Source organism: Poecilia reticulata, chromosome 10, assembly GCF_904066995.2.
Source record: "Poecilia reticulata chromosome 10, P_reticulata-male-v2, whole genome shotgun sequence".
In the NCBI taxonomy this organism is placed as follows: Eukaryota; Metazoa; Chordata; class Actinopteri; order Cyprinodontiformes; family Poeciliidae; genus Poecilia; species Poecilia reticulata.
Window position 1 is genome coordinate 31,556,059 of NC_088839.1, and position 20,903 is coordinate 31,576,961.

General features: G+C 39.8%; 1 protein-coding gene across 1 annotated transcript; it reads left to right on the top strand.

Annotated features, from left to right (window-relative positions):
* The first annotated feature begins 461 nt into the window (after nt 1-461).
* Nucleotides 462-20,131, top strand: gpm6aa (glycoprotein M6Aa). The gene is made up of 7 exons (XM_008421042.3): nt 462-746; nt 14,933-15,125; nt 15,332-15,488; nt 16,706-16,859; nt 17,331-17,407; nt 18,310-18,375; nt 19,768-20,131. Exons 1-7 carry the CDS (start codon nt 710-712, stop codon nt 19,918-19,920), a joined length of 837 nt encoding a protein of 278 aa, XP_008419264.1. The 5' UTR covers nt 462-709; the 3' UTR covers nt 19,921-20,131.
* Nucleotides 20,132-20,903: the final 772 nt, after the last annotated feature.

Below are 20,903 nucleotides of genomic sequence, written 5' to 3' on the forward strand. Positions count from 1 at the left end.
GAAAACACTACCTACTTGGTGATTGTGTAATTGAATCAGTATGACTAACAAGATTAGGAGAATCCTATTTGAAAATCAGTTGCCCCCTCCCTCATTTAGGGTGGGAATGAGTTAATGCAGCAGAGCTACAGTGTGTGTGTGTGTGTGTGTGGGGGGGGGGGTGATAATGGGTGTAACCATTCTGTCTGGAAATCCAGGGGCGTTTAAACCAAGTAATGTTCAAACAAACTCAACATGACGGAGAACATGACACAGGCTGAGGGTCTCAGCCGTCTAAACCTTCTGCATGCCTCGCTGTTCTAACTCCACATTTTCCAGAAACGGGTTCGCTCTCAGAAACAGGCTTTTGTTCCACATTCTGTCTGCTGCCTCATAAAGACCACCCTCTGCTCAGTCCAAGCCCCCTTCCACCTCCTCTTCCTCCTCCTCTTCCTCCGCCAGGGACCAGGGAGGTTTTCAGCACCCGACACGGCGGCTCACAGTGGACAGCACCACAAAGACTCACTGATTCCTTTGCATCATCCAGACACTTGACAGAAACCACAGCTGACAGCCAGTCTCAGCGTCCACTAGAGACACAGAGACAGCGGGAAAGTGATACAAGAGAAGCAAAGAGGAAGTCTTCTGTGGATTATCTCTGATATAATTCAGATTTTCAGCCTTCAATCCAAGCAGGTTTTCTCAGTTAGTCTAAAACAGAATCAGCAGCATGGAAGAAGACCTGGACGAGGGGCAGACCCAGAAAGGTAAGGTTTTGAATGAAACAGAGATTGTGTTGCTGGTGAAGAGGCGGGCAGCTGTTTGCGGTGCGTTCTTTGTTGGGTATCGTGTCTGTGTGAGCTGCTCGGGTCGCCAGAGGGGCGTGAACGGCTGCAGCCGCGGCTGGGCTGCCTTTGTGTGCTCCATGAGGATTTCATGCTTGTCGTGACGGCTCAGAGAAAAACACGAACCAAACCGAGCCTCTGGTTCTGCTCTTTGTCTCCAGTGTTGCGATGCTTTTCAATGCTCACTGTTGATTTAATGGAGGAGCTTTTTCATTTACTTAAAACAGGAGCAACGTTTGCTTTGCAGGAAACCCCAGCACTTTCCCAGCATGAATGATTTAGTGAATTGTCAGGAAACTTTAATGCAGGGAAGGGAGAAGATTATTTATTGCTTCATGGAGTGAAACATTTAAAACGATGTCAGTATTACAGAGGAAATCTTGACATGCCACGTCAAAAACACCTTTGTTTGTGCCTGAACTCTCCCCTCCTGAAATCCACTTCATGTGACAGGCATGGCTTCATATGTTTGTGTTTTGCTCCCCTCCTCCAGTCCCTCTCCTCTGCATCACACACACGAGCTGCAGCAGCTGCCACAGACCCGTCCTTATCATCTGATTTCTATTCGCCCACTCCTGCTGATTACACTTCAGTTATGCAGAAATAGTTCACTGTGTCTGCGAATGACTGAGGCGGCCAGACGTACAGAGCTGCAGAATCAATCCAACTCACTGCAAATAGAGGAGAAGGTGTGTGCATATGTGTGTGTGTGTGTGTGTGTGTGTGTGTGTGTGTGTGTGTGTGTGTGTGTGTGTGTGTGTGTGTGTGTGTGTGTGTGTGTGTGTGTGTGTGTGTGTGTGTGTGTGTGTGTGTGTGTGTGTGTGTGTGTGTGTTTGAACACATTGAGTGAACATAAAACAGAAAGACAGACCTGAGCTGCAGGAATAACAGAAATATTGAGACAGAACAATTCTGGAGTGGTTTTGTGCAAGAGACTGAGAGTCAATATAACATATGTTACCCAAACACAATATGCATCTATAATTGTAATATTTTACTTAAAAAAAAACATTATTATTATTATCATTATTATTATTCAGGCTAAAGTCTCATTGAGAGAGCCCAGAATGTCTAACGCAGTCAAAAATAAACTAAATCAATATTTTACTTTAAAAAAACCCCACTATTATTATTATTATTATTATTATTATTATTATTATTATTATTATTATTATTATTATTATTATTATTATTCAGGCTAAAGTCTCAGAGACCAGAATGTCTAACGCAGTTAAAAATAAATAAACTAAATCAAATCAACCTGTTACCATCACAACGCTAGTGATGTCATATGCTCCATATATAAATATCTGTAAATTACAAACCGAATACAAGTGGCGTATGGCTGTGCTTCCAAAATCATATAAGTGATCTATATTACATTTAAAAATAATATTTAAAAAAAATAAACAAATCTTTGAAATTAATTATTCAGGTAATAGTCTCATTATGATTAATGTATTTTTAAAAATAATAATCTGTTCATTAAGGTGATAAAATCAATCTGATGGATGACAAAATCTTTTGGTATCAAATTTAATTATAGAAACAAAAATGAACAAATGTGTTATTTCTTGACATTTATTTACTTTATTAATCTTCATTTTATCTTTTCAACTTACATTTGACCACTTCAGATTGACACCCTTCATATGGATCAGGAGTAAAGACACAAAATGACACATTCAGTTCAGAAGCGTTCGATGATTATCCATCCATCCATCCATCCATCCATCCATCCATCCATCCATCCATCCATCCATCCATCCATCCATCCATCCATCCATCCATCCATCCATCCATCCATCCATCCATCCATCCATCCATCCATCCATCCATCCATCCATTTTCTTTACACCCTTGTATGTAAAGGTCAGTGGGGTCAGGAGGTGCTGCTGCCTCTCCAGCTGACGTTTCGGGCGAGAGGCGGGGTCACCTGGACAGGTCGCCAGTCTGTCGCAGGGCAACACAGAGACACACAGGACACACAACCACACACACAACACCTAGGGACAATTTGGAGAGGCCAATTAACCTGACAGTCATGTTTTTGGACTGTGGGAGGAAACCGGAGTACCCGGAGAAAACCCACCATGCACAGGGAGAACATGGAGACTCCATGCAGAAAGACCGGGGCCAGGATTCAAACCCAGAACCTTCTTGCTGCAAGGCAACAGCTCTACCAACTGCACCACTGTGCAGCCTGTTCGATGATTAGTTGTTTGCTAAAACAAAACTCCTTGAAAGCTTGAAGACAAAAAGGGATTAAAAGTTTTTAATATCCAGTTTTTAATATCCTTAACTACTATATCAACTTAAAGCAGCTTTCAAACATTAGCTAAATAAGCCTCTGGTTTAATATTAGACAGAAACTTGATGCATCTGATGTTAAAGCAGATCCTCTTTGAAGAGGCCACATGATCAGAATGACTTCACTGAAGAGGCGAGATGAAGACTGAGGCTGTCCTCTTTGATTTCACGCCCATCTTTCTGTAAAATCCTGTAATCCACTGTAACAATCATAACTCACTTACAAACAAGAGCCACACTTTGCTGCTGAGCCACAAGAGATGGAGTCTGAAAGTATCGGATCACATGGATCTTTGACTATTTTAAAAGAAGTTTCCCACACAAAGAGAAAATCAATTTCTAAAACATGTTTTTAATTTCTTGTTGCGGGTGTCACTGAGTGCACTCACTGCCCGCTAATTCCCTTCTGTCTTCCTCTTCTGAGGCTGCAAATCTCAGATTATGAGTCAGATGCACCAGGTGGGTTCTGCTCATTGAGCTGCTGGCCGACAACATGAAAGTGGCCAGACGCCACAGGGAAGCAAAGCCACAACCTTTCTGAAACACAAACACGAGGCTAAGATGATTAGTTTTCCAAAGAACCCCTTAAAAATGACAACATGAGGAGTAAAACTGTTCACAAATAACCCAAAGTGAAGTTTTGGAAATGTACCCAGTCAGTGTGCTGATTGATGCTCAATGGAAAAACAGAGAAAAGTCCACCTGTTAGCCCAGCCTGAGCCAAGAAGCTGCTCCACAAGGCGCAGCTTGTCCTTCTGCTTCTGAGGTTTGATGAGGATTCTTACTTGGCATCAGATACGTTTCAAGGACCTTATTGATATTTTTATCAGCCTAAAATAGAGACTCTACCAAACAAACAAAACATGTCATTTTATCCTGGAGTTTAGCTATACTTTTGAAAGGTTCACAGAATTTTAAGAATGTTTCAATTTTAATCTTGCATCAAACTCAAACTGTTTTCAATACAACAATCTTCGCAATCTTCTCATCTCTCTCCTCTTTCTGAAAACAAAACTGCATCACTTCCTTCATAAGTTTTAATTTTCATCTTGTAAAAGAGACTCCAGTGGTCTTTTTAATTTCCTGTTTCTGCCACTTCTTTGTTTTTCAACAAAATGGCAACAACAACCTCCTGTCTGCACATTTCTGCCGCATGTCTCACAGTTAATTGGCTTCTTTGCTCACCGTTACACCCAAAGCACGAAGCTGATTCAGATGGAAATCCACTCCAATCAATGCCTGTAACCCCGAAATCTCCCTTCAACTCTCTTTAGTCCATGATCAAAGTTTTTTATAAATCCAGAAAAAGGGAAACTTGCTAATCTTGCGAATCCATCACAGACGCCATATGGAAAATCAAAACTTGATGTTCTGATCCAAATTATGTTTTTCATTTTTTAACACAACTATACTCAGTATGGTATACAAGTTTGAAACCTCGGGTTACATCCAGACATATGTTCCTCTATTATTAGAGAATGGCTTTATCATTATTCTGAACAACGGGTGGTTTTAATTGAAATAGTTTCAAAACTTTACAGTTGGTTTTCCAGGTCTTAATATGAAAGATAAACAGAAAATCGAGTAAGTAAAATGATTGCACAGATTTTATTTCTTATTCTTTTTCTAAAGGATATTTATACTTAAACAAACAAAAATGAATTTATTTATTTTCAGATAACAACTGATTAAGTGACTTATAACAAAAAATCCTTCTTTTTAAATCCTCAATAGAGTCATTGAGTAAGTGGCTTTCATGTTTTTAAGTTGAAAAACATGTAAAGATGTATAAATTGTGATTACGGCTCAGTAAATAAGGTAATTTTAAATGTAATTTTTACTTTAAAAAACATAAAATTATTTTTAAACTCATTTTTAATTATTCTAGAACTACATGTTTCAATTATGTATATTTTTATTTAATATACAATGTAATACAATATTAATGATCATTTTTAGTAAGTTGTTTTCATCTTATCTAACAGACGTTTTAGAGTATCAGGCTCTGAAGCGTTTAGCTCAGTTTGATGTTAAGCACTAAAACAGCATTTTTTATTTAGTTAGAATATGTTTAAATAAGCACAAACTGATCCATCCTGATTTGTAAAGTCAAAGGATTTTAGATTTATAAATAACATCTCTTGAAGAGACTTCAGCATCATGTTATCTGAGGATTTGTGGAACATCCATAAATCCAATAAAGCTTTATTTCTGCCAAATGTTCAGACTGTTAGTCTGTGCAGCAGTGAGGACCCTGACCAAACTGAGGTCAGGTCAGGGTGCAGCAGCAGAATTTATCCAGTTTTGGCTGTGTTATAAAACATGAGTCTTGTGTCCTCGCTGTGCTCCTCCCTGTCTCATTGTTTGGAGTCCTAACCTGTCCGGCCCTGGAGAAGTCAGGGGACTTCCTCCAATTGTTCCTTTCACCTTTTTTGAGACTTTTCTCTGAAAACATCATGACGACTTCTTATTGCGCCAAAACAACTGATTGTACTGTAAATCCTGTAATTCAACATCTAATGGTGGTAATAAACATGATTGTAATATTGCTGTAGTATAATAATCAGTAGTATGCTTTAGTAAAGCTTAAGTTGCTGGTCAGATAAAGGTTTTGCTCTGCAGCTTTCTCATGAAATTCCTACATTCCTTCTTTCTTGATAGTGAGTTCATTTCATGCAAATCTCTGGTGTTTTTCTTTTTTCTTTTTACATTCATCGCTTCGCCCCCAGTCTATCAGGCATGCAGTTTTTCTCAGACTCTTGTATCTCTGAGGAGTAAAAGAGGAAATTGTTCGCCGGGCCTTTGGACCTGGCCCTCATCGGCCCCTTGGCCCTGAGGGCTCGTGTGTGTAGTGGGTCTCATTCACTATTGTCCCACTGAATTTGTTGACATACAGTAAAGTGGGTCATGGCTCTGAAGTACTCGCTCTATTCTCAGATTTCGCGCTGGGGTTGGCATGGCAACCATACTGGTTGATTAAACATGCGCAGAGGAGATGGGGGAGCAGGAAAGCAAAAGAGCGCTTGCCGCTCGCTACAGGAGAAATGGTGTGCAGCGAGAGGGGGAGCGGCATAAAACGGAGCAAGGAAAGCAACGAGACAAGCATGTTACACCCTCACACTGACAGACACAGATCCACCATCCCCCCGCCCCCCGCCCTCCTTTCCCCTTAACTCTGCAAACCGACCCACCACCTCCCTGCCCCCCACACATAACTCCTCTGATAACGAGCACCAGCAATCAGGTCTGATTGGATGCATTGTGGTGCAAACTAATCATAGCCAAACAAACATGATTAGGTATTCTCTGCTAATGGTCCTGTTTTCTCTCCTCTGTTAAGTGCATTGTTCTAGTACAGCGGTTCTTAACCTTTTTTGAGGTACCGAACCCCCCAGTTTCATATGGGCATTCACCGAACCCTTCTTATCCCCCCCTCCCCGCCGAAACACAAAATACTTGGAGGTATTCTGATTTAGTAATGTAATTATATTAGTTGTGTTACCACCCCACGCCACTGGAGGCAGTAGCAACCCCGAAAAGATGCGACTAAGGAGCAGATTTAGATTATAGAATTTGGTAAAAACCATAGACATTAATATTATAATATTAATGTCTATGGTAAAAACGGTGAGTTTTGCTGAAGTAATTAAAGACACAAGTTCAAATCCATGCTGAGAGTGGAGCTCCTTCAACCTGTGCTCCTCCGCAGCACTGATTGGCTAAGCAATGTAACGTGATCCTCAGCAGGAAGTGACGGCAAAGCGGGGCGCGTCATTACGACTTTACACAAGTGTGTCTTTACCTCCGCGGCAGAGGCTCCGCCGAAATCCTGAGACCGACTCACCGAACCCCTGGGGTTCGATGAAACCCAGGTTAAGAACCACTGATCTAGTAGGATCAGATTTGATTTTTCAAACTGAAGACATTCAGGTTACCCGACTTCACATTTCTAACCAGATTTATTTCTGCTAGTTACATAGATTTGAACCTAAATGCAATTTAAATGCAATTATTCAATTTTTCCCCCTATGTAAAGGTATGACATCTTTACATTGGTGTGTTTTTGGTACACCTGTAAATCTGACACTCTAACAACAGTGATAGATGACAAACCACTTCTCTAGACCCACTGGGGTTCATTTCTGCTTCTAAGCTGGTCTGATGGAACACTGGAAAAGACTATTGTGTTCAAGTTGTGCTAAAAGGAGTTAGCCTATCAGTGCAGCTATTCAAGCATAAAAAAGCATCTCAATGCTAAACATGTAGCAGCAGCACACACGTCCCCACCGCTAACGTCAGCGTCTCCCGTCCACTAAAGAAGCTCCAGGAATGATCAGGGTTTCCTAAACACTGGGAAGCTGAATGTGTAGAGAAGTACTTTGCACCAGTCTCACGGTTGAATAAAATAAATATCTGATTAAAAGCAATACAATCTTTAGTAATTTAGCAGCAAAAAGTGTTTCTGAATTGAAAATGTTGCTTAATTTGTGAATAAAAGGTTTGATTAAAATGCAATTAGTTGTAATCAATTAATTAAAGACCTGGCAAGTAGCTGCATTCCTTTTCATTTCGCCTCAGATGGTGCTACATTTGTGAGGTAAAAGCACCTTTTAGTTGAGCAGCAGAGTTGAGTAAGTGAGTTGTTCCCATGAAAACCTTGTCAGTTCTTCTCCAGCAGACGATTTAATCTGATATTACCGAGATCTCAGGAAATCTGAAGGAACTAAACATACTGAAACTTCAGAAATACATGGGAGAACCAAACACAACCATGAGAGCCTATAACCAGGCCTGGTCACACACTGTTGTGGGACAACGTCTCATTCTTCTACTGGATTTTCTACTCTGCTGTATGACCTCCAAATGTATTTTTCAAACAAATGCAGCACAAAGAAGTAAAAAACACAAAATATTCCTCATTTCCAAAGGAATGAAACATGTTGCCAAGGAGCATTGTTACTATGAAGAAGAAACCCCACAAATTTCTGAATTTTCTCTGATAAAATATGTTTTTAGATTAGAGAACTTGAAGAGGAAACAACCTATAATAAAGTAAAGAAGATTATTCATATTTTTAGTCTTTAAACTCTTGTTGAAATTCACCTTAGATTTAAAGAAGTTACTGGATTATGCACGTTTCTCAGATAAAGGTTTATGTATTAATCTAACGTTCCTACAGCCACACTGAACAAATTGGAGTATTATTGAAAAGTCAATTTATTTCAATAACTTCATCACCAAGTGAAACACATTATTTAAGTTATACAAAGTGATGTTTTAGCACCTTTATTTCTCTTAAGGGGTAATGACTTTACATTTACAGCTAATGAAAACATATTTAAAAAATTTAGAACATCAGACCAATAACAAAAATGTTTAAAAACAGGAATGTGAGCTTAATAAAAAAATATGTTTAATACCTGCTTAAAGGTTGTTATTTTCAAAAAGTACTTTTAATCTGACAATTGAGACTCATATCCTAAATATGAGTTTGAAAAGAAACAAAAAGGATAAAGGAAAGGATTTTAAAGTTTTGTAACAGAAGTCATCTGACTTTTAACATGAAGGAACTGAACTTTGAAAATAACATCTAATATCTTAACTATCTACAATATTGGGGTCAGAAAAAAGGGGAGGAGATATGAAAAGTTGCAGAAGCACCTTCATGACAGCTTCTCAGACCTGAAGAGGAAAACAGTGTCTACTGTGTGTCTATTTACGGTGATTTCTCTTCCTGCATGTTTTGTGTTTCATCTCGGGGAATCTGACTCCTCCTTTCCTTTCAGCGGGTTTTTCTGCTGCAGCAGCAGCAGTCCTGTCTGCTGGGAGGTCACTCAGATGGCAGGAGAAACTGAACTCTCTCAGATTCCTCACTTTGGATTTGGAAATGGGTGACAAACTTTAAAAAGCTCCGTGAAGGAAGCTGAGCAGAATGTGTCTTCCTGGACGAGACGCCATGAAGGACTCAGCAACCAATCAGAGGCAGATCGGTGTAAAGTGTGATTGCATTTATATTAGATGGTTGTTAATATGACCGATTTTTTTTCTACCACATTCTTCAGACTCAAGAGAGACTGAAATGACCAACAATGGCAGATAAATGTTTTCACATTCAAGCTTCTGAATGCTTTTTTAAAAAAAGTAAAAAAAACCTTCCGCTGGGACAGGAAGGATCTTTGACTAGACCGACGGTCCATAACGGATATTTTACAGGGAGTTGGAAGAAGGCAATTAAATGAGGTGAAATGTGCAGGTGTTTGGTTGTTTGGTGCACAGCAAAGGTCAAAAGATCTTCTAACACTGACCTAATATTAGAAAGTTTAGTCTAATTTTAGTTTTCAAGATGAAGATATTAATAACAAAATTAACACATCTCACATCCTTTTATCTGATTGATTTTGACAGCTTCTTATACTGTACAGTATTTATAGATATTGGATTGTACTTTCACTTTTGCAGGTATAAGGAAGTACAAATGCATGACTGCAAGCATTATTTACCCAAATGGTGTTGAAAGTTTCATAAGTTCTCCATAATTAAGCAGCCTGGTCTCATGAAATGATGAATGAATAACACCCAAACTCATGTTTTCCTCTTCACACCTCACACTGTGAACTTTAGCCATGACCCTAATCATTCTTTGTGTCACTTAATGCTGTGCGATTTCACACTTAATGGCCAAAATCTGCTTAAAACCGTGACAGAAAAGAAGGTGCCTGAACACGGCACACTGGATTATAGGTTTCCAAAAAGGCTTCAACAAATGATGGTCAGTGTAATGAATTTAAAAATGTTGACTTTCTAGATGAGACTAATCAGGAGTCAAATGTAGACTTCTGTGGATAAACTAAATATTTTTATTCATGCTGCTGTGAATTTCAGGTTTTATCTCAAATTCAACTTATAATTTCTTGAGTAAGAAATGAAACATTTACAATAACTGATGTAAAATGATGCATTATCCTCAATGTGTTCAACATTTCGATGCCACAGCGAAGCAGTAAATCCTCCGTTAATGAAGCCCAACATCATCCTGAGCCGTCTTCCCTCTGCTAGACGTCATTTAGCTCTGAGCATTTTAAGCACTGAAAAGTTGACTGGGTCACTGAGGATCTGAGGGTGTGTGTGTTTCTTTTGCCTGCTGGATATGACACTGACAGATGGAGCAGCGGTGGGAGGTGCGAGGTGGTTGGGGGGCGGCGGTGATCCTTTCTCTTTGTATTAAACAGACGCCTTCTGCTGATTGGGCCGTGGTGTTTTGGGGTCACATTCACTTTTTACACCTGTTTGTGTTTTTTGGAGAGGTTTTATTATGTAAGGATGCATTATGCAAATCCCACAGAGTTCTTTGTTTAAATAATTAAAATGTTAAAATCCTTTTTATTTTGAACATTTTAAGCTGATTGAGCAATACACAGTAAAGGCAATCTGCAACAAAAACAGGACAAAATTCTTAAAGTTCACAGAAAATACTTAACACAAAAATGTTTTGACATATTTTCAGATATACTGTACCTTCCTTGACCCCTAGTATAGCATGGGATATTTTATTTTTACCATGGCTAAGCAAAAAGCATGAATAAGTCATGCGAGAGGCTTCCATGCGGTTGTATTGTGCGACTCAACTAAATTATGGATCAAGCACCCAGCAGCTCCACCTCATCCTTCATCGGCCCAAACTTTGGGTCAGTTAAGCTTAGCAAAGAGTTACGGAGAACAAAATCTTGTTTCTCTGTATCATTTATTCATCGCTGCACTCATTCAACATATATATTCATATATTTCTATCGGGGAATCAAATGGTCATTCTGTCTTTATATTTCAGTACTTAGTGAATCCAAAGTGTCTCCGTTCCACAAAATTAAAAGCAGAGAATCAATAAAACATCACTCATGTTACAGCCACTCACTAATGCACACACTGCGCTCATCCAACCCTGTACCTCCACTCTGCTGTTTCCATGGAAACATGTCCTCTCACTAATGCACAACAGGCTATTTTAATTATAGCTTAATAAGCAAAAATAATCAAGACTTCTGTTTTTCCTCCGTATGAATTATTGATAATTGACTCGATTATGCTTCAGATGAAAATGAGCAACATTAAGCCAGAAGGAGAGAACGATTTTTGACTTGGTGTAATCTGTGTGCAGGAATGTAAATAATGCAAAAGTAATAAACATCAATTGAGGCCAGGCCATAAATCTTTTATACGAGCGCTCTTTCCCCATCATGTTGAAATCGTCTCTGCATGGCTGCAGCAACACATCTCATCGGCACGTCTTCAAAGTGTATAAAGAGACACAGTCTTGTTTTTTTAATCAACGCTGAACGAGAAAAATCACAGCTATGACTTGAATAGGTGAGAAAAAAAAGTCTAAAATAAAGAGATTATTACCAGAAACATGTTTTTGCTCCACCTGTAAGACAGGAAACCTATAAGATGTTTGTACATTTAATGTCTGCTTTGGTGAATCTCTGATGACAGGACAGCAAATGTGATTGGCTGCATCTATCACGCTTCATGTGAGTCACCATTGGGTCAATAAATCCGGTCATGAGACTGAGAGGAGAGAGGTGGCAAACTCACCATCTGTCCTGGAGGATTTTCAAACAATCTGATGTTTGAGGCAAGTTTAAGATGAGCAGAAATAACAACATAATGCCACCAACAGGAAAATTGTGTTAGAAAGAAAAAGTCCGGTAGGGACAGGGGCGGATCTACAGGGACTCGGGGGTGGGGAGGCTATTGCCCCCCTCAGTAAAGCCAGAAGCGACTAATAGCGTTCAAATTAAATATTAATTCACCATAAATATGTAATTATAGGTTTAGTCTTAAGTCCCAGAAAAACCTAGTCTTGGTTAAGTTTTTTTTAAAAACATTCTTAGACCTAGACTTTATTGCCATTCCACTAAGGTTCAACCCGGGAGGTCCAGCATCGCTACCTCGCTAAAACCTCTTGCCACGTCATTTTACCTGCCACTGGATACCTAGACAAGCTTCTCCACATCCTTCAGACACAAGACAGACCAATATTTCCAAAAAATGGAGATAAATGTCTCTCATGACTGAAACTGTTCTCACATTAAAGCTTTCAAACACATTTTCTATCAAATAAAAATAAGACTTCTGTTTTCTTACAGCTAAAAATGACAAAAGTTCTTCCAGTGGGTTCTGGATCTGCTCTATCATTTGCTCCCAGTTGAATATTCCTATAGTCTTCAAAAGCATCCAGAAGAAATCCTGATCAGGATAGAAGGAGGAAGTATAGCTATGTTTGTCCGAGATCTCCTCGATTTGGTCAACATCGTTATCAGAGAAGGCTGGATTGCAGATGTTGCACTGAATCGAGAGTTTTGTAATTTTTTTCAACTCTTTCGTTATCACAACCCAAAGGAGCTGCGCCTGCTTTACTGCAGAGAAACTCCAATCCGTCTGTCTCTGGTTGACGATCGCTGGTGAATAAGTCAACAAGGTACTTGAATTCCTCAACCTGGAAGAAGCAGTTCAGCTTATTCACATTGAGAACCCTGGCTTCAAAACTTTAAAGAACCTGCAGACTGATCCACTGCATGCTGAATGGCTGGTAGAATCACTTCTTCTCTCCATTTCTGTTAACACAAGGAGAATCACTTTGTGCAGACACCACTCATCCTCTGTGTATATAAAGACTGGTTTGTGCTTCCAGGCAATACAGACTGCCACATAAAGTCTTCTTCGGATCCACAAAATGCTTGCAAACCGGACAACCAAACTCCTTTAGACACTCAGAAAAGTCCGACGGACATGCTGTGGTGTTGGCAAGGATTTATTTTCCTCAACTAAAATATTCAGAGCAGGCATTTATGCATCAAAATCCTGCTCATTTAGTCAAAAACCATTCAAACAACAAACCAAGAACAATGCAGAAGCTAAGTGCACTGGACTTTCATGTTGTTGAAAACAGTCGCAGGTTGTTTCTGGGGTAAAGAGAAAATAACTTGCACAAGGTGTTGGGAAAAGCAAACATTCTCTGCGCGCCCAGATAAAATGGTTAAAAATTAAAGAGTGTGTCTGAAAACACATTCCACAGCACAGCAGTGGGTGAGGATGCAGATAATGAACCCTGGGAGAGGCTGGAGCCCTACCAACCGTCTGAATGCTCAGCACAGCCTGGCAGGCGGATCAGCTACTCAGTATTCCACTCAGGTCTACCATGAGAATCAGAAGCAGAGTTGAGGAGCAGAGATGTTATTCTGAGAGAGATGGTGACTGTTACTGCTGCCAACATCTGAAGCTGAATCTGAATTTCATCCTTTTTTTTATCTGTGCTATATTACAATAACACAATTAGGTTTTCTTTCCCAACAAATAATTGCATGCACATTTAACCATTGATCATAAAGCCAATGAGCATGCAGCAGCCTTTGTTTGTGTTATTAAAATGTCTGCTGGTTTATTTGCTGCAGTGCCTTGCAAGGCTTATTCTGCTGCAGCACAGGGAATAGGTTTAGCTTCTGCTGCTGTCTGTCTGAAAAATGACTGACTCAGAAACACAAACAAACACCCAAAGACACGGCGGTGACTCATAAATCTAACCAATTCATATGACAGCTGCATACATCAGCGTTTACAGTCCCAGCCTCTCAGGGACGAAGACGGACTCCTCCAAACTGGAACCGCAGCCAACCAGTCCCTGGTCACCCACAGGTCCTCTGGGGGTGAGACTGGCAAAAGAACAGGGTTAAAGGTCATGATCTCTATGTAAATCTCAGGAAGGGATTTCATCCAATATAAAATGTCAGCATTGCCCACAGGGTTGGGCAACTCTTAGCATGAATATAGGTCTGGAGTCTATAAACTGCAAAGTAATTGTTGCATTTTCAATTCATATTCCAAGGTAAAACGTTTGCCTAATAATCATTTTTAAACAATGGATAATCAAACAAAAGACATTTTGCTTGGCATGTAAACTGGACCCAGAACCACAGGTCCAAATTTTTAAATTTGAACCATAAGCGGTCTAAAAGCCAAAAAATGTTGCAAAGATTTTCTGAGTGGATATCATGTAAATGCAAGTAGGACTCTTTTTAATTTAACAGAAATGCAGATTATGTTTTAGAAAATGAAATGAGGAAGAATCAAACATTTCTCTTTATTTTCTTTTTCCAGAATTGCAAAACAAACATTACATTCAATTATTTTTAGGCCTTTAATATTGCAGAGGATAACTGAGAATAATGTGAATGTAGTAATAAATATGAAATAGAAGTGGACATTAGATGTCTCCTTCTTGGCTTAACATATGTAGGATAGAATAGAATAGAATAGAACAGAATAGGAACTACACAGCTAAACATACACAAATGATGTGTGTGTGTGCGTGATTGTGCATGTGTGTAAGTGTTAAACTGTCATAATTTTCATCTCTTGTCACTATTAGACTTATTCTGATTTGAGCTATGGTGTCAATCCTAATTCAGAAAGCAGTCTGTCCAAATCTCGTTTACCAGGCTCCTCGTTGTCCTAATAAAAATTATTATTTCTAAACCATAGAAAACGATTCTCAGATTTAGTCTTGGAAGTGTCTTTTCCATGCATGGATATCTGCTGCTCAACTCTCCTCTGAATGCTGCAGATTCTCCACCAGTGAACTGAAACACTGGTACAACCTTCTGATGGAGTTTCCTCATTTGTGATGTTGGGCTGAATTATTTAAAATCCTGCAGACGGGAAAGTCGTGTCTCCCGGCGTGAAAAGTCTTCTTGAATTTTGCTCCGACTCAGTCAACTAACCGAGGAACCTGGCTGTGTTTCCAGGATGCTTGGAGTGTTGCATCAAATGCCTGGGCGGCATCCCGTACCCGTCCCTGGTAGCTACCATCCTGCTGTATGCGGGCGTGGCCCTGTTCTGCGGCTGCGGGCACGAAGCCCTGTCGGGCACCGTCACCATCCTCCAGAACTACTTTGAGGTTGTGAGGAGCCCAGTGGACGCGCTGGACGTCTTCACCATGTGAGTGAAAAACATCGTTTGCAAAGAGAAACTGTTCACAGTGAAAATGAGGATAAAACTAATCCCGCAAATCAGATTCTCATATTGCTGGAGAATGTGTAAGTTTGTGTTTATTGCTCCATTTTTTCTTTGTGTGAAGTTATTGTGAATTTCTATATTGCAGAGTAATTTGAAGAACAAAATGGTTTTCTATATTTACTCTGCAGGATTGACATAATCAAATATGTGATCTATGGCATTGCTTCGGCTTTCTTCGTCTACGGCATCCTGCTGATGGTGGAGGGATTCTTCACCAGTGGAGCCATTAAGGATCTGTATGGAGACTTCAAGATCACCACCTGTGGACGCTGTGTCAGCGCTTGGGTATGAGTCTGCACGCTTCACCGTACACAGAGTTTAAACTCTCAAGGCCTGAGGGGTTTGATGGAGAATATTAGTGAACAAACTAAGGAACACAGCAGACTGGTATTGTATTAACATTGTCTCTTGGTTATAATTTCTTGATATCATACTGTCACGTCTTAAACTACAAACATTCAAATTAAAGTGATTAAAAATAACCAGTGCTTGCAGATTTCCTGTCAATATCTGTCAAGACATAGTAACTTAAAAGATAATATAATAAAGAAAGTAAGCTATGGTTTAAATAAACTTATTAGCATCACCAAATAGATATTTGACAGAAATAGAAAAATGAAGCTAAGCTGCTTCTTAAGACCCTGGAGGTCAACAGGAGAGACCAAAGGCTTTTAACGCCTTTACACAAAGTGTAAAGACCATCAAATATAAGCATTTAAATTAAAAAAATCCTGAATTAGCCAACCTTTCAATTCACTCAAATTATCTAAATTAATAGAAGATTAAACATATAAGCAAATGTATTAAGTGTAATATTAACATTTTTTAAAAACTGTTACAGAAACAAACTTTTTCAAATCCAAAAGAATTTATTTCTGCAAATGTCATTAATAGATTTCCAGCATATGACCTGCAAACCACCTTATGCTTAAAATGTTCAGAATGCTTTGTTAATTTTGACGTTTTTAAAATAACACTATTATTTGTAGATCTTGGCACTCATATTAACCCATGTCCGCTTCTGATTGGCTGATCAGTCCCTCATGACGACTCCTCCCCAGAAGATCATTCAGCTGAGGAAGGGAGGAACTGAGATTGGAGACTAAATAAATTTTATTAAGAAGGCTTGGACAACAAGGTCACACAGGACAAGACTGTTTAAGTTCTGTTTTTGTTTGAATCATGAGTTACGTTATGATCATCTATTTTTGGGTAAAGTTGTGCAACACTTGGGTTTTTCCTCCATACGTCTTGTATCTGTGCTCAACATCAGCAATTATCTATAAGTGCCTTTACCTCCACATCAGCATTCTGATTCTCTACGCAATCAAAAGTGGGGAAACAACAGAAATCCAGCAGCCAGAGCATAAAGAAACCAGTACTACCTGCTGCAGAAGTTTTGAAAATGTGACCAGGAAAAAGCAATATTTACCTCACATTTATGATTTTACTAAGATGTCATTCTTTTCAGTAGTTATCTGGTTTCCTGTGTTTATTTTCAGTTCATCATGCTGACCTACATCTTCATGCTGGCCTGGCTCGGAGTGACAGCTTTCACCTCCATTCCTGTCTTTATATATTTCAACATCTGGAATATTTGCCAAAACGACACTGTGCTGGAGGGGGCTTCGCTGTGCCTCGACCCGCGTCAATACGGTAACAGCTTTTTCATCCGATTCTTTACCCTGTCCTTTCACAACTTCTTAAGTTCATGTGTAGATCATGCACCCAGAACAGCTGCTCTAGGTCAGAAAAATCTATAGCTAACTAGTGGCTGCACTTATATGAAGTGAACTTATATGAAAGCCAATATTCAACTCTGAAATTGTGATACATCAAAGCCAGGTTTGTCTGAAGTGCTGTTAATGTTTTCAAATGAGATTATGCTTATGATAGTAGAATTAGTGCCATATATTCCAGCCCATTAACCACCAACAGGCTCTCACACAGCGATTGAGTGTCAACAACAATTTGCCACCACAGAGACGATGAGAACTTGTCTCTGCGTCTCTTGTTCATATGAGAACTGTTTTATGGAAGCCGTTTCTACATTTTGCGGATTGTTTCTGTGCTCGGGTAAAAAAAGAAAAACTCACCTGACAATAAAACTGTAACTGCTTATTGCAGGCATTGTCCCGCTTGCTGAAGCAAAAACTGTGTGTGCTGGATCAGAGAAGTTCTACAGGATGTGTGGATCTACTGAGGTAAAAGATTCAGTGACAGAAAATGTTATTTATTGCACTCTTTGAAGCACGTACGCAGAACCAAACCTATACATATATAATGGAGGTTATGTAGGCATCCGTTTTGATACCTACATAAAACAGATGAGTAGAACGCAGCAGGCAGGTTGGGGCTAAAGCTACCGTGTTTCCCCGATTGTAAGACGTATCGGAGGTTTCAGGGGGGTCGGCTAATATAAGCTGTACCCCGAAAGTAAGACAGATGTCTGTCTTACTTTCGGGGAAACACGGGGGTATTGCCGCCTCTCTCTCATCTAGCTGCGCGCCGCCTCCTGCCCACGTCCGCACCGTCCCCCTCTCCATACGTCACCGCGCCGTCCCCTGCACTTGTCACTGCCGCCTCCTGCTTAAAATACCGTAATACAATACTGTTCAGGTTGTTAATAAATGTTAATTTTATGGTTAAAACAAAAAAATTCGACAATTTTTTTCCAATATAAGACATACCCCGAAAGTAAGACATAGTGGGGCTTTCGGGAATAAAAAGAGAGTAAGACACTGTCTTACTTTCAGGGAAACACAGTACATTGATGTTTACAGCAGGATATTGCGCAAATCAAACCACATGACCTCCCACTGAGAATAACACTCAAGATTTGCAGCTATCAACATACATTTGTGGGGTAAATACAAATGAACACCAGACATTTTTATATATTTAGTTAAAAAGCTTAATAAAACATTTACTTCAAAATTATGCACCAGTTGGTGTTTATTCTGCCTCCATTTTTATGGATGGAGGCAGAATTAACTGATATTGTAATGGCTATTTCTTTGTAATTCTTTCTCATCTGAATGTTGCAACTAAAACCAGCCAGTACTGCGTCAGTGATTAGGATGGTGTGATTTGTTTCTCCATGCAGCTGGATATGACGTTCCACCTCTTCATCTGTGCCCTCGCTGGAGCAGGAGCCGCCGTTATTGCAATGGTGAGCCACCAACAGCAAAATGAAATCATTATTTCAAATGTACCTCAACATCTCCCAAACGCAGAACTCTTAGAGATACCAGCAGAATACAACAGCTCTGGCTTGTGCACGATCTCATTTGTTTAAAGAAGAATGTGAATTCCTCTGATTAGCTGCAGGAAACTGAGGGAAAACGCTGGGAAACTGGTGACATTTTGTTGTTTCTTCTTGTGATTCCCTGGGAGATAAAAGAGGTAGACAGAGGAAAGAAGACATTTTGGTGCAGTGAAAGAGACAGGGTTCGTCTCCCTCCCTCTTTTGGAGGCGGCGGGCATGTCATGCTGTTGTCATGGAAACAGGGAAAAGAAAGGCTCAGAGATTGTTGCAAACATCGCTCAGTAATTTGTGCGAAGCCATTTTCTGAGAAGCAGAAAGTGGTTGCTAGACAGAAACCGATGGCGCGAACTGTGGCTGGACTCAATGCCTCCTCCGATTGTTTCTCTGCCAAACAGAAACCACAGCAGAACCTCCAACCAATGCTGGTAGTTCTGAACCACACAAACACGGCCAAGAATCCTTAACGGGAACACAGACAAAAGGGAGCAACTGAATCCAAACGTGTAAATCTGAAGGAGCCGTCTGGATCTTAGAAAGGTCGAGCGGTGCAGGAGTCAGACCGACAGGAGAAGCTGTCTTATTAAAGCACAAAACATTCATTATAATCTCTGCTACCATGGTAACGTCATGGTTCAAGGCATGGACTGGCATCATGCTGCCACCTGGTGGACCACCAAATTAATAATAACAAACGTCACAGTAACAAGGTGGCAAAATCTCCATCTTTCAGCACTCCATGTTTTCTATTTTGACCCTCTCTGCTTCTCCTTGTTGAGCTGTGTACTTTAATAACAAATATTTCAACTAAAAATGTTCTTGGAATCAAATAACAGTAAAAAAAGAGTAATCACATGACAATGGTATACAAGCTCATAGAAAAATCTGTCAGGTCACAAGAAAAAGACCTCGCACTTAAACAGGTTCCTATGAAACTTCTTCATATGTAACATTTGCCTTTCTGTCATGTTGCCGATCCTCAGCTTCTTTAGTACCTTCACCTACCACACCTCCTTAGTTACCTGTCTATCCTTTACTCTATGCTACCACTTACAGTACAGAGTAAAGTGACAGTTTTGCATCTGTCCGAAACCCTCATCATCATCATCCTGATTCGACTTCAGATCTACAGTAACGTCTTCTTATCTTGTACAGTAAACTAATGGTATTCCATCTAAAAGGTGTAATAAATTCAGGTTGCACCATCACACAATTTAAGAAAATGGCTTCTATATTGTGAACAGTGTCAAATTAATTTATTTCTCTTGTTTATTTTGCATTTCTCCATTTTCCTCACAGATCCACTACTTGATGGTTCTGTCTGCCAACTGGGCCTACGTGAAGGACGCCTGCCGCATGCAGAAGTACGAGGACATCAAGTCCAAAGAGGAGCAGGAGCTTCATGACATCCACTCCACTCGCTCCAAGGAGCGCCTCAACGCGTACACATAGAGTCCAGCGCCAGGCCTGGCCCTGCCACTCCGGCCTCTCCCCCCACCCCCCGCCTCTCCTCTTGCTTTCTCTCTGTCTCTCTCTACCATCCCCTCCTGAGGGGGGGCGGATGGCGCCTAGGGCCCTCGGCACTGCTGACCTAACCGGTGCGTCATGTGACAATGTGGTCTGGAGGAGCTTCTCACAAAGCTCCTTCATCACAAGCAGCATCTCAAATGAAAAAAAAAAGCCCCTTTACCTCTCTCGTGGATGGGTTTTTCTAATCATCGTCATGGCAGTTGTATTATTCTTGAATACGAGTCGTTTAGTGCTGATTGTAGTTTTAGTGTAGTTTGTAGAACCAGAAGTAGCAGTAATATTTCAGCTTTTTTAAGTTTTATTAGAGTTTGTGTATAAATCTTTTGTTTTTATTTGGTAATTTTGCTCATTCATAATTTATTTCTTTTTCATTGATTTCTGAGGGGGTCAACAGGGGCTTTAAAGGGTTTTTAAGCACATTTCTCATGTAGTGTGTGTGTGTGTGTGTGGAGATTTCATGTGTAAGAGTGTTTTAAATGAATGAGTGCTTAGTTTTTGAAAATATTTTGCATCTCACACCTTAAAAAAATGCAAATTTTGCCAGAATTCCCAGGGATTAAGACACACTTTCACAATAAACAACTATTCAGTTTGTTTTCATTATGAAGTAGCAAACCAACTAAATATAAAGAACCAAATCGATGCAAAGAAATCTCTGCTAAACATAAATTATCATTAATATAAAGGGGGAATGAGCCAAGTTAAATTTAATTGTCATTTAAATCTATTTTCGGAAAGCAGAGAATTATGAATACTAATCTTGTGTTTAAGTAAAACTCTGCACTGTAAATATGGTGACATCAAAGATGATCTTTATGTTTTTGCACTTCTGTTTAAAGAAAATTAAAAAGAAACCTATCCAGTCTATATCAATCTGATCTAAAAAGAATGAGCCTGAAGCTGAG

Coding starts and splice junctions, on each gene's coding strand:
- gpm6aa (XM_008421042.3), top strand. CDS start 710: ATGGAAGAAGACCTGGACGAGGGGCAGACCCAGAAAG. Junction 747..14,932: donor CGAGGGGCAGACCCAGAAAG/GTAAGGTTTTGA, acceptor CTGTGTTTCCAG/GATGCTTGGAGTGTTGCATC. Junction 15,489..16,705: donor GACGCTGTGTCAGCGCTTGG/GTATGAGTCTGC, acceptor GTTTATTTTCAG/TTCATCATGCTGACCTACAT.